This window comes from Haliotis asinina, chromosome 7 (assembly GCF_037392515.1).
Source record: "Haliotis asinina isolate JCU_RB_2024 chromosome 7, JCU_Hal_asi_v2, whole genome shotgun sequence".
NCBI lineage: Eukaryota > Metazoa > Mollusca > Gastropoda > Lepetellida > Haliotidae > Haliotis > Haliotis asinina.
Window position 1 is genome coordinate 46,147,549 of NC_090286.1, and position 16,495 is coordinate 46,164,043.

The following is a 16,495-nucleotide window of genomic DNA, read 5'->3' on the forward strand; positions in this document are numbered from 1 at the left end:
TTTATTCCACTGAGCAAACCCATAACTTTGACAGTCTGTAAATAATCAAGTCAGGGCCAGACAATCCAGTGATTGATGTTTAGAGTTTAATACCATAGGGTACCTTGACACACTAGCAAGTCACTGGCCATTGAACCATCAGGTTGCCTCATACAATCAAAGCATGTTGCAAAAACTGCTTCCAGCCTGGACATTTGGTCATTGAAGTACAACTTGTCAACCTACCATCTGCTGCTGCCTGAGATGAGAGGTTGAGGAAGATCTGGTTACACTCCTGGAGGTCGCGTCGCAGTTTGACCATCTGAGGATCAGATTCTCCACACTCGGCCAAGAGCTTCTCCGCATCCTGTTTCAGTGCCTGCCATATGGCTACACGTTGGGAAGGGTCAAGGGCACGGAACTGGAACAGCATCAAGGTTTGGTAAAATTATTCAGTCTCCATTAATGAAATACTACCTTCTGCATATACGTTTACTGTCATGAAAAAGAGTCAAAAGAAGTATTATGTTTTCATTGATATGGTGTTACACTTATGCTCTTCTTGTGTAATGCATAAAGGTATAGACTGCTGAATGACCTCAAGATGAATCACAATAATCGAACCTTGATGACATGAACAGACGGCCTTCTGTAAAATCGAGTGAAGGAACTATGCTTTCAATAAAAACTTAAATTTTTCCATTTGTGTCTAAGTAAATCCTTCTGTCATATAAGTTACAAAACAAAACATATTAGCAGGAATCGTAATTCTGACAAGCTTGACAACCCAATCTATTCAATCACACATTATAAGCAGAGGTTGTTGTGTGAATGCGAGTTTAGTTTCATGCTGCTTCTAGAAATATTCCAGCATTATCAAAAATACCAAAAACGGGCTTCACACATTGTACCCATGTGGGAAATCAATCCTAGGCCTTCCCGATTATCCAGAGGCTACTGCAGACAAATTGTAAGCAAGAATCATCATGGGGCTACAGTATGTGCGCCAAGTCACCTGTTTGAGGTCCCATCCCTTGATGATTTCTATCGTGGTGAGCACCAAGTCACCTGTTTGAGGTCCCATCCCTTGATGATTTCTATCGTGGTGAGCACCAAGTCACCTGTTTGAGGTCCCATCCCTTGATGATTTCTATCGTGGTGAGCACCAAGTCACCTGTTTGAGGTCCCATCCCTTGATGATTTCTATCGTGGTTAGCACCAAGTCACCTGTTTGAGGTCCCATCCCTTGATGATTTCTATCGTGGTTAGCACCAAGTCACCTGTTTGAGGTCCCATCCCTTGACGATCTCTATCGTGGTGAGCACAAAGTTACCTGTTTGAGTTCCGTTCCCTAGAAGATCTCTATCGTGGTGAGCACCAAGTTACCTGTTTGAGGTCCCATCCCTTGACAATCTCTATCGTGGCGAGCACCATTCCCTTCCTCATGTTGCGCTGCTGGGTGAGACACAATGACAACAGCTTCTCTAGCTGCGACTTCAACCTGTGAATAGTCATATCATGGCAACATTCAGTAGTTAGTGAAGTCAGTTTAGTTTTACCCCACACTCAGCAATATTTCAGCTATATGGCTTCAGCAGCCTGTAAATAATCAAGTTTGGACCAGATAATCCTGTGATATCAAAAGCATCATCATCAATCTACGCAAATGGTAACTGATGACATGATTCAACCAACTCAGCGAACCTAACCACCCGATCCCGATAGTTTCCTCTTCCTCTTATTCTAACCTGCATCTAAACAGGTGTGAGCATCAATAACTATCACCTACAACAAGAGGAAGAATCTGACTGGTTCAAGGAATACACTTCCTGATATTTCCATCTTAATTCTAGTAGCTCTAGTCAATGTCATACATTATCCAAATTGACTTTGCGCCAATTGTTTCATTCAACTGAAATATATCATTAAAAAGACAGGGGATATTGGATTTACAAGATTGATAAAATGTAAATGATGAAGACGAGGAAGGAAACAGACGATGAAGAGAAATGAAGTGAAAGTCTGACAATTTATTCCATTCCTTTGGAAATCTTTCATCTGCATGGGTATATATTACTTTTTTCTCAAAAGCATTGGCACTGGCTTGTGGCTTGTGGTATCCTCTACTTTTTTTTAATGACGAAAAGCCTTGTATTGTATTACATGAAATGCTAACATCATAACGTATAATATGTGGAAAGTCTAGATTGCCACAGTAATAATGTGTCTCTGGGCTCCTTTTAATTATATTTTACGATTTTAATTTTGGTACCATGTTTTTCTGCGAGTGAGTGAGTTTAGTTTAGTTTTACGCTACACTCAGCATTATTCCAGCTATATAGCAGCGGTCTCTAAATAATCGAGTCTGGACCAGACAATCAAGTGATCAACACCATGAGCATTGATCTGCACAAATGGAAACCGATGACATGTGTCAACCAAGTCAGCAAGCCTGGCCATTCAATCCCGTTAGTCGCCTCTTACAACAAGCGTAGTTGCCTTTTATGGCAAGCATGGGTTGTTGAAGGCCTATTCTACCCCAGGACCTTCATGGGTTCCAAGTTTTTCTGTAAAATGTGATGATGTCATCACTAGATGTTAGTCTACTGTGTAACATGTCATACCTGTTTGCATAGTCCAATGCTTCTTGGTTGGGTGGTGGGATAATGAAGCACACTGATGGCACCGTTGATTCTTTCCCTACAGCTGTCCGTACCTGGAGTAGGGGAGGACACATATTACAACCTAATACATCAGTTACATAGACATATTATTGATATTTTCCACTGATATTTTCATTTCCATGAAGACAGTAACAATGGAATGGATATTTTAGCTGTACTGTGTTTATTGTCAATTAAAGACTAATTACCTTCCATTTCAGAGGATCGGAATTGTTCAATAAAACACACTCTTCTCCCTTCTGGAAACTCAGCTGCAATAGATGAGTAATGTAAACTTAATGCCTCACCCAAGTGACATGTATCTGTACAGGCAAACATAATGCACAATAATATTATATGTCAAATATGAAGAATGAATAAGTACTGTCAAATGCATTAGTTTTGATTAAGACATGGTTTTAGAAAGCTCACCTCTTCTTGGTGGTACGTGCAGATTGATCGGATGCGGACCGGGTTGAACACAGGGCGGTTCCTCTGTAGAAGGGGGACTACTTCACGACTACGTACCATCAGTGATGAGATGTGGCGCTCATAGTCATGGAGCCGGTCCTGCATCTCCTGCAAGGAAAAAACAGGTGATCAACTCCTATTGTTCAGGAGAAGGAACTGCGTTGACCGTAGAATATTCATGTACGTTTTGTTTCTGGAGTTGAGCCTGCACAAGGTTTCCCCAATAACAGTTTTGAACAGTATTGTAACGACCCCTGCTAAAACATTGTGTTAGACTGACGAGAGGTTCTTAATGACGGCCTATCATTATATTTGATTATGACTCGCCAGTTGATAGGATGCATTTGCAAAACCTATTGATAGTTTTTGGTTGTAATCACAATAGAACTAGATTGTTGCGAATAGAGTTCCAACTGTATGCATTTATGCAAACAGAATTAAAGTGGAAATAGATTAGTCAGTGTTGAGAGTTTATTTCATAGAACACTGAGTAACACCTGTATCTCCACACCTTGCTGAAGGCAGCTGGTCTGACTCACTGTCCCTGAACTATATTATTTTTCCGTCAAGAAAAACCAAACCCTTTACAGTACAGGAATAGTCCTAAAGGAAGTAAGATTTTCCACAGATTCCATGTTACAGTACCATATCAATGAACTACTTGCATACTGAGGAACTTTCACTACTTTGCCAAGATGAGTTCCTGTTCATGCACTTCCTTCTAATATGAAGACATCATTACAACTTGCATACTGAGGAGCTTTCGCTAGGTCGCCAAGATGACTGCTACTGCTTAAACCACTTCCTACTAATATGAAGACTTTCATACCACATCAGAACACATGTCATGTACATACCTCCAGCTCTCGAAGCAGATGTTCTGCCTCCTCTCCTGGGAGCATGTTCCGTGCGTATCGCTTCTGTAGATGTTCCGTCTGACGCATCATCCACTGCTCACACTCTTGCCCCTCCTCGAAAAACTGGGAGATACAATAGCAGGATTTGCTCATAATGTATTAGTGAGTGAGTAAGTTCAGTTTTTAGCTTAGAAGGCCTATTGTACCCTGGACCTTCACGGGTCTCATAATGTATTCAGTATATCTTTATGTTTAACCCTGAAAATGTGCCAGTCAATAGTGCTCTGGACAAGGAATGTCATGGACATATTTGTCCTATTTGCTTTTTTGTTATCTTAAGTAAGACCTTGATGGATAGGTAATCCTTCCTTTAACACTCACAAATCGATTCAAAGGATTAACAAAGTTAATAATTCCTAAATAAATATCAACTGACAGATATTTTTGTGTATAACTTGAAATATACTAGCTCTATCATATAGTCAAGAGTTTACAGTTGGTGGGCCTTGAATGACAAATATGATTTGGAGTTTTCAAAACAAACAAAAATCTTTTGAATTGACAGACAAGAGAACTGGAGCTTTTTTATACACTTAAAAGGGGACTATGCTCAATGTTCAGAATGTGTCTGGACATCATGACATCACGGTGCCACAGGTAACATGTGATGTTGTACCTGTTGATGTGCCGTAGTGTGTTTGAGGTGCTGCTCCAGGCATGCCGTCAACTCCAACAGCCAGGACCACTGAGACTGCAACGTTGCCATGTATGCCTGCAACATGGATACTTAAAACATGTCACCTGGTTCTAATGAGAAACATTGTCACAAGTAAAAGGAACATTATACAACACGTCTGCTTAAAACATTAACACAACACACACAACTTACGCTTACCAATCCGGTGAGTGAGTGAGTGACTGAGTGAGTGAGTGGTTTTACACTGCTTTTAGCAATACTCCAGCAATATCGCAGCAAAGGACATAAGGAATGGGCTTCACACATTGTACCCATGTGGGGAATCGAACCCAGGTCTTCAACATGATGAGCAAATGCTTTAACCATTAGACTATCCCACTGCAAAGTAAATACACAGTCAAGGGAACACAACACATTACCATTCAAAACTAGTTGTGTTCTTTTATTACAAATTAGATGTTTATTAGTTCCCAAATAGTGCTTTCACATAAACATCTGTAAAAAGCAAGAAATAACTGACTGCAGAAAAGAAACAAAACTACTGACATTATGAAATATGACAATTAGTTTATCAAGGTCAGTTAGTTTGATTTTGTTTCATTGTACCCCAAAGATATATACGAATTACTCAACTATTGAAAAGTTAACATTACGAAGCAGGAATACAGAGTTTAATAAACAAATAATTGTCACCTCAACAGTCTTAGCTGCAGGATGTCTGTCTAGAATCATAGCACCCCCTCGCTCCTGCACAGCATTGAACTGGGACTCGCGGGACTCGAGTTGTCTCACCAGGCCCTGTAAACACGAACATCACATATTCCAGATTTTCATCATCTGCTAGAATACTACAGTCTAAGAAGACTTCCACATGCCCTGAATATGTACGCTGGAGAAATTATCCAATTTACACTGTCCACACAAGCATGAATTTTTCTGACATCAATGTTTGTCCACCATGAGTGACCATGTTGAATATATTCAGACGATATATAGTTTAGATACATCTCTCAAATTTGTAAACTAATCACACTTTTGTTGTAATAAGTTATAACAGATAATCGCACACTACTTAAAATATGTATAAACTCTTTCCTGAATGTTGCATGAAAACTGCCTGGGATGCTTGAAGTTGTTGGATGAAATGTTACTATTACTTTTATAGCACTGTGCTGACACTCCATGTACAATTATCAAAGTCTGAAACTGAGATCAGCACATTAAGGGAGGTAACTCCACTCATGAGACTGTCATCTACTGAGGAGAACTAATCTTGAACCTACCCTGTGTTGTTCTTCGACTTCCCCGATGTTGATGTTGCGATTGCCCCAGTCTCTGGTCGTCTCCTCACCCTCCTTCTGTCCGAGCCACACCAACTCTGCGGTGGCCAACTGGATGAAGTCGTGTAGTGATTCCAGGCACTTCTGACGGCGTACGGACGTGTTCTACAGATATAAACCAAATACTGACATATTTTACAGGCACACCTGATGGTGTATGGACGTGTTCTACAGATATAAACCAAATACTGACATATTTTAGAGGCACTTCTCATGGTGTATGAACGTGTTCTACAGATATAAACCAAATACTGACACATTTTACAGGCATTTCTCATGGTGTACGGATGTGTTCTACAGACATAAACCAAACACTGACATATTTTACAGGCACTTCTGATGGTGTATGGACGCATTCTACAGACATAAACCAAACACTGACATATTTTACAGGCACTTCTGATGGTGTACGGACATGTTCTACAGACATAAACCAAACACTGACATATTTTTGGTAAAGTTCATATCATGTTTCTCTGAAAACTGATGAAAGTATTTCAGAAAGAAAGAAAGAACATACAAGAACCGATGAAAGAACATACAAGGCACCTACTGTTAAGAGGGAATAAGCCACTTCAGCTTTGGAAAGATTCTGGGTGTAAAGCTTTTGTTCTTCAGATGAAAGACTTCGCTGAAAACAAAATTGGCTGGCATCAGCAATATTCAGATCATATAAGTAAGCCATACCCTGCTATGACTGGAACAAGTACTATTCCTTTAATAACCTTGGCAAGAACCAACTGCACATTTTCAAGAGGTACTCAAATGATAAATCAATATTGAAAAGAAAACTTGACTGAAGCACCTCCAGAACACTTTGAACAATCTAAACCGATTCAGCATACAACTTTAATGCTGAACTCCTCTACTGATTCCCGGTTAGAGCAAGTACTTCGTACTCAATGCCTTTGCATGTCTACATGGAGACAGGATATACACTATGTGTGCCATTGGTCACATATAATGTCATGAACCTATGGCAATGCTCATGATATTAACCACCAGTCTGCTCAGCTTATATATTTACAGGTTTCGGCTATATAACTGTAATGCTGCAAAGTGAAGATCATAGTCGTTCTGAAATGACCAAATTTGTAGAACCTACCCGGTCGGCTATACACTTGTCAATCTGGGCCCGGAAGTTAAGGATCTCCTGGTGGACCCGTTGGTGGGCCTGGAGGAGGGTCTGGATACGGGACAGTTCATTGTGGTACTCAGCTGACTCGAGGGATTGCTGAAACAGGGTCATATAAACGTGAATGAGAGAGTATGGTAATACAACATTCTTGGTAATATTACAAGAGTATTTCAGGGGACACCAGAAATGGGCTCCAACCGACTATGTGGTTGCATGTTTGTCAATACATCTCATATCTCATGAATCAATACTCATCACTTCAATGACTGGGCCTTTGAAGATAGTTATAAGATAACACATGGCTTTTATGGCTGTTTTAGCATTAAGAGAGCTTTGAAAATCTAGGCCCTGGAAAGTCTTGGTCCAAGATCAGTTAATTACAGTAGAGTGTGGCATTAAACAATAAATTCATGACAGCTAAAGTACACAAGGTCACTAAATCAGATACATATATCCTGGCTAGATTCACAAACTTCAACAAAGTGACCTTGACCTTGATGACCACACACCTGCTTCTCCTCGATCCAGTCAAGACAGTCCTGTAAGTGTTTAAAGGCAGGGTTAGTGTCCACCATCCGGACCTCAGTGATGACCTCCTTCCTCTTGGTGATAGTGCGGCCCTCCTCCACGTAGGACCTGGACAGCAATCGCTGCACCACGTTGCTGTATAGCTGTGTACGTAGTTGTGACACGCGCGTCTGTAAGTCCGATACCCTGCAGGGTCAGAGCGACAAGAGGTTATGTGTAATGTGTTACAGATACCAGGAGTGAAAATACTCATTCCCATAACAATGCAACACTGATGGGCAACCATAAAAAATCTCAATTTTAATGATGTACAGGTTAGATGCTGAAAATACACTGAACAGAAAAAGTTTCAAAAAAATAAAATCTCATAAAAGTAAGCATTCATGTTTATGCCTTCTATTTAAAATCGTAGAGTGTTGCTTTTCTTTTATTGTTCAGTATACATGAGGTCTTCAGACTTTTGTCTGTTAATACCTGCATGGCCCCTTCGTGGTAAAGAAAGTATGCTAGATAACATAGACATATATATGTTTTATTTATATCCATGCATCAGTGCATACATTGAAACATTACGTCTCAAGTCTGATCCTCACCTCCTGTAGATTTGATCCGCCTGGGGATATCGGCCATCTTGTAAACTGTGAATATCTCGGAACAGGTTACGAATGTTGTCCTCAATAGTCTTGATGGACCGGTCAATTGCATCACAGTTACGCTTGGCCTCAAAGGGGTGTATCACATCCACCCTTCTCTCCTCCTCTGCCACCTTCCTCTCCAGTTCACTCAGTGTGTCCTCATTCATCTTGGACTCCCGGTGTACCTTCTCTGCTACTCGCTGAAGTCGCTCCAACCTGATACAAATGATATAGTCACTGGTTATCACACTACTGACATCAATGTCATCATTGTCATCACCATTGTCGTTGTCATCACCATTATCTTCATCGCTGCTGTTGTCATTGTCATCGTTGTCATCATCATCAAAAACACCAGTCATCTTGAATACAGAATCTAAGTGTATCTCACCAAATTATCAGTCTACATCCAAGTAGCCATGAATATAGATGAGTATAGTTCAATGAAGTATCAGTCTCCCTCCAAGTACACCTGGATATAGAGCCCTAGAGCTCACCTGAGTATCAGTGTACCTCCAAGTACACCTGAATATAGAACCCTAATGTATAGCTCACTTGAGTATCAGTCTACCTCCAAATACACCTGAATATAGAGCCCTAGAGCTCACCTGAGTATCAGTGTACCTCCAAGTACATCTGAATATAGAACCCTAATGTATTGCTCACTTGAGTATCAGTCTACCTCCAATTACACCTGAATATAGAGCCCTATAGCTCACCTGAGTATTAGTGTACCTCCAAGTACACTGAATACAGAGCTCTACAGCTCACCTGAGTATTTCTGCTTGAAGGGCCATGTCTCTCTCTTGCTGGGCCGAGACGAATCTGCTCCACAATCGGTTGATATTGTCAGGACTAAATTCTTCCTCTATCCCGGGATGGGCGGAGTCTGCAGAGAGTTGCTGCCACACAAGGAAACATCATCTCATAACATGTAAAACACAAGTATGTTTGGCGAGACATTAGTATCTAATAAAGATCATACTGACCATTATTCTAGAAACCACTGTTTACTTTGTAGAATATTTTCACATTCCAACTCACAATGTGACAGCACAGACAGGCTTATCTATTATTTCATCCTAAAATGTCACTTTTTCAATAGGTAATGTCAAGGTGAATGTGTAAATCGGCTATGTAGTTTCTCTCAGAGTGATTTCATAATACGATTAAGGTGGTTTAGGATTTTGCTCTGATGGTGTGTCAATCACACATGGCATCAGTATTCACCTGTATTTCCTCCCACAGTTTCAGGAGCTTCTTCCTTTGTTCCATTCTCTCTGGGAAATCTTCTAGACGGAATCTATTGAAGTCAGTCAGCAAATTCTGCATTAAAAAAAACAACAAATGTTGTATATCTAAATAAAAACAATGACAAAATAAATGTTCAGTTCAACCGAGAGTTTTATTGTTTCTCAGCAGCTATTTGACGTTAGTATTAGAGATCTTTAAAAGCTACAAAATTGATAAGCCAGCAAGGTTCTGCTTAACTCTTAACAATATCAACAAAATGTACCTTAAACAAAGCAACAATGCAGAGAATCAAACTCTAACATTTAAGAATGGTGATCAAATACCTTGTCAACAAACCCCTCCTTGCACTCTTTAAAAAAGGAAATCTAAATGTTTGCCAGTAATACTAGAACTTGCCGCTTCATCGGTTATGTTTTGTCTGTGGTAAAGATTTACTATAATGGCAGACAATAAGAGTGCAGGACATACCTTGAGCTCCATCAGGGTTCCTGGGAAGGAGCGGTCGAGCATCATGTTGGTTGTGGGGGTCAGCCATGACAGCAGGGCGGTGGCCAGGTCACGGTACTCCTCGACTTTCAGCTGACGCTCCTACACAGCAACAATAACAATAAACGAATAATAAGTTTCACACCAAAAATCTAACTCGGTGCTGTTTTCTGGTGTTACATTATTATCTTGACAGAACTGTACTTTCAAAGCCGCTACTATGTACTTCCGCTTATCAAATACCCACTTTAAACAGCTGGGTGGACTGAGTGCAACGTGGCCGAAGTGCTTTTCCAAGGGACACAACACAGTATGAGACCAAGGTCACAAATGTTTGGTGTCTCCACTGAGATTCAAACCCATTTCAGAGACTACTTGTTGGCCAATGTGACCATGGTAAAGTCAGCTGGCAGTCGTAGAGAGTTTGATTTAATTCCTTCTAACATACTTTTTTCTATCAAATGTTAAAAACCATAAAAGTTTTGGAAAACTTATGCAGAATTAAAGAGCTAATATATAATGGTGGAAGAGTGGAGGTACATACATTGTCTCTGAGAGACTGCTCGACCGTGGGGACTTGTGGGAAGACATCATAGAGGGAGGAAACGTAGGTCAACACAGACTTATCATCAGGGTCAGGTACATCCATATCTGAAGATACAAACTCAATGTCAGTATGCAGCATATACATATGGTGGTTACGGTGTATGCAAACACCTTTCAAATGTCATCTTCAAACAAAAAATATTGCTGAACAAGAGATAACTCAAATTGAAAACTAATTTCACAAAGCTAGTTGGACCTGTTTATTTCTGTCAAGCAGACAAGGTCAGAGGCCCATGATTAAATCAGATGCAGGTGTATTTGTTCTGGAGCAGGATGAACAAGAAGACAAAGTCATCAATATCTCCTGCAATGGTAAAATACTCTTACTTACTAATATGTCTACTAGATATGATTATATCTGCCAAGTTTGGTGAAGAAATAGAGAAAAGTTAAAGTTCTGCTCCGAAAAAAAAAATACCAACAATTTCAGACAAAGTCAAATTTGATACCATGGAAAAATATTTTAATCAGAATACCAAAACTACCAAAAGGTGCCAGTACACCACAAAACATGTATGTGCCAAGTTTGGTGAAGAAATATTTAAAGATCTCATCTGGAAAAGACAAATGTGCATGGACGCTTGCACATACGGGCAGATGTATGGGCACACAGACGTAGTCCATTTTAATAACGCCTGCAAAATGAGCTGCAAGGGGTAATTACAATACATGATGAATGGGATAGTTGTTGTGGGATAAGTACTGGGTTGGTTGAGAAATTTGAGTTTTTGTTGTCGTTTTATTATATATTTTTCTCACAAGATTATATATATATTCTGGCAAAAAAATAGACTCTGAACTATGACTGACGCTTAACTGATTTCTATCGCTACCACACACAGAAAAACGATCTTGTCTAATCCTTGTGAAACTGATGGAACAAGTGTGCTGTGATACCAATATGAGAAACTCCAACAAGGACTTGTCTGGGCGTTCCACCAACAATCAGTGTGTTCTACATCTGAGCACACACATCAGGGCATGTGCACTATCTGTAGATTTGCTTTCACTCAACTGGCTGGGTGTTTACCCTGCTGTGTTGTGAGTTAGCTACGCTACAGAAACTTGCCTTTGGATATATTCTCTTTGAACAGATGACGGTTGTTTGGATGATACTTGCAATGTTTATATCGGTGCAGAGTGAGTGAGTGAGAATGAGTGAGTGTGTGAGTGAGTGAGTAAGTGAGTGAGTGAGTGATAAATCTTCTGATTTTTATTACAGTATGGAACCAAATCAAGCCAAATCAAATCAGACATTTGTACAGCGCTAAATATCCAGAGTGAGTCAAGTCTTGCACCGCTTTTAGCAATATTCCAGCACTATCAAGCAAGCCCAGAAATCCAATATTTTTGTTATTACTATATTTTTTATAACTATGAGTCAATCTCTTTAAAATCCTGAGACAATTTACATCATCTCGCCACATGCATCATCTCACCACAGGATGTTGATAGGTATCATAATACATTAACCTGACAAATAAACATCTCGAATGGAACGAAAAAACTAACTCATCCAATTACATCAATTTCCGTGCATCAATTACTTGCAAGAATTACCACAGACATATATATTCCTCGTACATTCCATAAAAAGTTCTCCTGCCAATTACACTGCCAAGCACTATCAGTACAGAATTTGGACCGATACTACCATTTTGGCACTGGAATAGCATGAAACAGAAGCAGCAATGGATTAACTGCATCCATTTATTAATCAGACAGGAGATTATGAATATTATAATTGCCTCAGATCATATGACAGAGGATTATCATAACTATGAGTACAAATGCATTAATGAGTAAACAAACGAGAAAGACTGAGTGATAGTTGTTTACTCTCACCGCCAAGTCTGTTCCATGTCTTCAAGTATTTATTTCAAGCAAAAGGTCACAGAAGGATGAATGATCCACACAAAACAAGACATAGATCTTCCACAAATTCCTTTATTGTCAGGTGAGGTAGCCTAGTGGTTCAAGAGTTTGCTCATCATGCCAAAGATCCAGGTTTGATTCCCCATTTTGGTTCAATGTATGAGGCCTATTTTTGGTTCTCCTTGCTGTGATATTGTGTGATATTGTTGGAATACTGCTAAAAGCGGCGTAAGGCCATATTCACTCACTCGCTTTATTGTTCACTCTTAGAAGATCGTACATGCTAGCTAACAGTACCCTATGCATGACTGATAGCATGAGCATCAGGGACAGAAAAAAAGTACATGAGCACACATTATAATATGTCACTTCACATAAAGTAACATAACTCTAAAGTAACTGTCTTACACATCTCTCACTACAAGTATCCAATACTGGGAGACTATCCTGTCAACAAATGTCGATGGAAGGAACTGCACTAGGATCTCAAAACCAAGCTTGTCTCAGACGTCCCAATGGAAGGAACTGCAAAAGAACCTCAAAACCAAGCTTGTCTCAGACATCCCAATGGAAGAAACTGCAAAAGAACCTCAAAACCAAGCTTGTCTCAGACGTCCCAATGGAAGGAACTGCACTAGGACCTCAAAACCAAGCTTGTCCCAGACTTCCCCATGTAAGGAACTTCACCAGGACCTCAATTAGAGGGGACAGGCATTAGAGGTTGGTAATTTGGAACCTAAAGACCTATGATGGTAGTGTATTCGTCTTGTAATCATGAAGAGGTAGCAACAGACAACACTCTCAACATTAGCTTCAAATAATCTTGACACTTCACCAAAACAGTACCAGCTACATGTCTCAAACGTCAAAACATTTCACAAAAGTCATAACAGAGGTTGATTCAATGTGGAACATCACTTTTAGTAAAAGAGAGTCTATAACCTCGCCTGTGTATCTGGCACTATTTCCGCTACAAACAAGCTATGACATTACCCGACATTATCAAATGACATATATACTGGGGGATTCTCATAATGGCATTACTGTGTGCAAACAAACAGCTCCAGGAGATCTATTTTTGTGATTGTGTTTGTCCTTGGATCAAATTCAAAGTCAGTGCCAACAGGTTGTTATCTCATGGTGGAATTACGTATTTCTGGAACCATTGAAAGACATTTCAGCAATAATCCGCAAGACAACACATGGTGAAACAGTCTGCATTATGTCCAACATCATGTCACAAAGCCCCCTCACAGGCCCTGAGGTGGTGGTGGGGTAGTCCAGTGGTTAAAGCTTTCACTTGTTATGCTGAAGACCCAGGTTTGATTCTCCATACATGTTCAGTGTGTGGGACCCATTTCTGGTGTCCCTTCCCATGATATTTTTTTTATGCAAAACTTAAACTGATTGTCTCAAAAGAATTGAACAATATTTGTTTCTCTTCCACCCACAATTTCTAACACAAAAGCCTAAGTCTAGATTTTCCCCAGGATCAACGGCTCCCATCTCTCAGAGGCTCCTTTTCAATCTGAGTACAAGTATGTGTTTTTTTATCAAAATTCTATAACTTTTTAGACTAAGTGTTAGTCTAACTGGGTGAAAAAGATTCAGAGATCATTTGTTTGAAGATTTTATATGGGTGGAAGACTTCAGAGAAGGGACACACTCCAATGACCCATAGATCTTGATAAATAAGACATACAAGTATCAATGTATTAAACTTAACCCTTCCATTTGGCCCCTCTCCTAATCCTCACTGGGCCAAATCTCCTCAAATCCCATCCTATCATTGGCTCAACAACTTATTCTGTACACATAATTCAAGCGGCTTGTTTCAAAGGGGTCACATCAGTTTACATTGTTCCTATTAGGGGCAAGACAAGAACAACAATCAGCCCTGATCATGTGCATCATAAGAACTCTGCAAAGATACTCAAGACTTGTGACAAGTCAGGTGTCTTACGTATTCAGGTCATAAAAACAGTCCCATCTACAGATCTGTGTGATAAAGGTATCAGGTGAACTCTACTTGAGCCCACTTCCCCACCTCCTTCACATCTATCCAGCATACATATTTACGTTGGCAGGTACACACACTGAGGGTGAAGATGAGGTAACAATGCTGTACAAGGCAGCCATATGTTCAAGTGTCTGGTCATCATGCCTAAGACCCATGTTCAATTCCCAAAATTGGTGAAATACCTGAACACCATTTCTTGTGGATCCCTATCATGGTGGAAGTGGTACAAACCTCATTCACGCAATGCTGTTGGAACTCAAATGCAAAATCACAACAGAAAAATATATCCATTTTAATCCATCATGTTATGCATGACCTTTAGAGACAAACCTTGACTATTACTACCTACATGGTGACAAAAGAACTCAATTTAACAAGTGGAACTGCCCTATGTAAAATCATGGGTCTCAACTATACTGAACAGCAAAAGAAGTTTTAAAAATGACATCTCATAAAAGTAAGCCTTCATGCTTACGTTTTCTTTTGACACGTTTATCAAAAAACAAAATTGTGTTTCTTTCGCTGATTATTATTTTTCTTAATAAGTGTTTGAGTTTGTTACCACTGTCATTTGCTAAGGGTGATGTTGTGCAAAACAACCTTAGCACTAAGACTAATGAAGTCTATATTAAGGTGTAACCCATATCATGGTCACCACTGCATAGTGAGTGAGAGTGAAAGTGAGTGAGAGTGAAAGTGAGTGAGTGAGTGAGTGAAAGGGACTGAGTGAGTGAGTGAATGATAATAAGGTTTTATGCCACTTTTAATTATAATTAATAATTATGCCACCCATAATTTGTTTGGACCCACAGCATTCAATATTTGTGTGTGTGTGTGATACCAGAGTTGTTTCCCTTTGTTCTCACCTTCAGGGTCAAGAAGTCTGGTAACTCCATATTCCCTCTCGTACAATCGGAAAGCTGTCTCAAGGTTCTGTTTGTTGCTGCAATGTCTGGCTTTCCGGAAGTCCACCAAATCTGGTCTGGAAAACAAACAATGAAACATTAAGTCAGGTCTTATGTTTATAAGAAAGTTATTAAGGTCAAGTAATTTCACAAAGGTTTCTACAAACCCCAGTAGAAAGTAATTCAAGTGTACAAAAAATAACATTAAGATTTGAAAAACAAAATAAAACATTTACCCAATGATAATGAAAAACACATTATCTTGAAAATAATTTTAGAAAATTGATAATTCTTGGTGAGTGACTACATGTCTAGACTTCATTTTAAACACTGCATCACATCATCATATGATAAGCGTGAGATAAACACAACAGACATCTTAGTTTATTTTCATTTTAACACAGGCTATACAATACTCAGTAACCACATGCTTATCAAAAGAAACAAACCCCAGAGCATGTTTATTCATAAAACTTTCTATCAGATTTGAAATATCCCATTAACCTAAACAGTCACAGCTTTTATGTAAACACTAAAAGACAACATATCAATAAACATCCCCTGAACCCCCAAAACATGTGAAAGGCAAAAATAAATTAAATTCCTCCTGAGACATTATAGTGCAATAAAGATAGCTATCTGCTTACAACAGTCCTTAAACATTAACATGCCACCAATACTGACAATATTACTGAAGAAAATGATGAACAAAATTAGCAGAAAAGGCTCACAAATCAGTAATTTTAAGTAAACAGTTTACATGAATCACAATTCAAGATGCTCAGGGAAGAGATACAGCAGTGAGGGCTCATTAAAAAACAAGAAGAGTCTTTTTATCTTGTTGGCTTGGAGCCGAGATGTGGAGATGCAAATTCAGGAAGACACCTATCCTGGGAGGATGTGATGAGGAGGACTGTGATATGTAGCTAGGAAAATACTATCAGATGCTGGTATTCTCTGCATCTATGGTGGCCGCTGGATCACCTGTTATATGTGAAACCTGGGTAGTTTTGGGGTGTTAGGTTATAGAAAATCTGCATT

The 16,495-nt window shown here is 39.5% G+C and overlaps 1 protein-coding gene across 3 annotated transcripts in view; it reads right to left on the minus strand.

Annotated features, from left to right (window-relative positions):
• Positions 1 to 16,495, minus strand: part of LOC137290837 (uncharacterized) — a 206,446-nt gene that overhangs the window by 81,433 nt on the left and 108,518 nt on the right. For all 3 annotated transcript variants that reach the window (XM_067821983.1, XM_067821984.1, XM_067821982.1), the window contains 18 exons: positions 15,416 to 15,531; positions 10,593 to 10,699; positions 10,031 to 10,150; positions 9,539 to 9,634; positions 9,080 to 9,210; positions 8,267 to 8,524; positions 7,655 to 7,859; positions 7,113 to 7,241; positions 6,561 to 6,638; positions 5,951 to 6,112; positions 5,361 to 5,465; positions 4,647 to 4,742; positions 3,971 to 4,093; positions 3,075 to 3,221; positions 2,852 to 2,914; positions 2,604 to 2,695; positions 1,366 to 1,480; positions 226 to 400 (listed from right to left, as the gene is read on the minus strand). In XM_067821983.1, the coding sequence (XP_067678084.1) occupies positions 226 to 400; positions 1,366 to 1,480; positions 2,604 to 2,695; positions 2,852 to 2,914; positions 3,075 to 3,221; positions 3,971 to 4,093; positions 4,647 to 4,742; positions 5,361 to 5,465; positions 5,951 to 6,112; positions 6,561 to 6,638; positions 7,113 to 7,241; positions 7,655 to 7,859; positions 8,267 to 8,524; positions 9,080 to 9,210; positions 9,539 to 9,634; positions 10,031 to 10,150; positions 10,593 to 10,699; positions 15,416 to 15,531 (2,318 nt within the window). The remainder of the gene's footprint in view (positions 1 to 225; positions 401 to 1,365; positions 1,481 to 2,603; positions 2,696 to 2,851; positions 2,915 to 3,074; positions 3,222 to 3,970; positions 4,094 to 4,646; positions 4,743 to 5,360; positions 5,466 to 5,950; positions 6,113 to 6,560; positions 6,639 to 7,112; positions 7,242 to 7,654; positions 7,860 to 8,266; positions 8,525 to 9,079; positions 9,211 to 9,538; positions 9,635 to 10,030; positions 10,151 to 10,592; positions 10,700 to 15,415; positions 15,532 to 16,495) is intronic.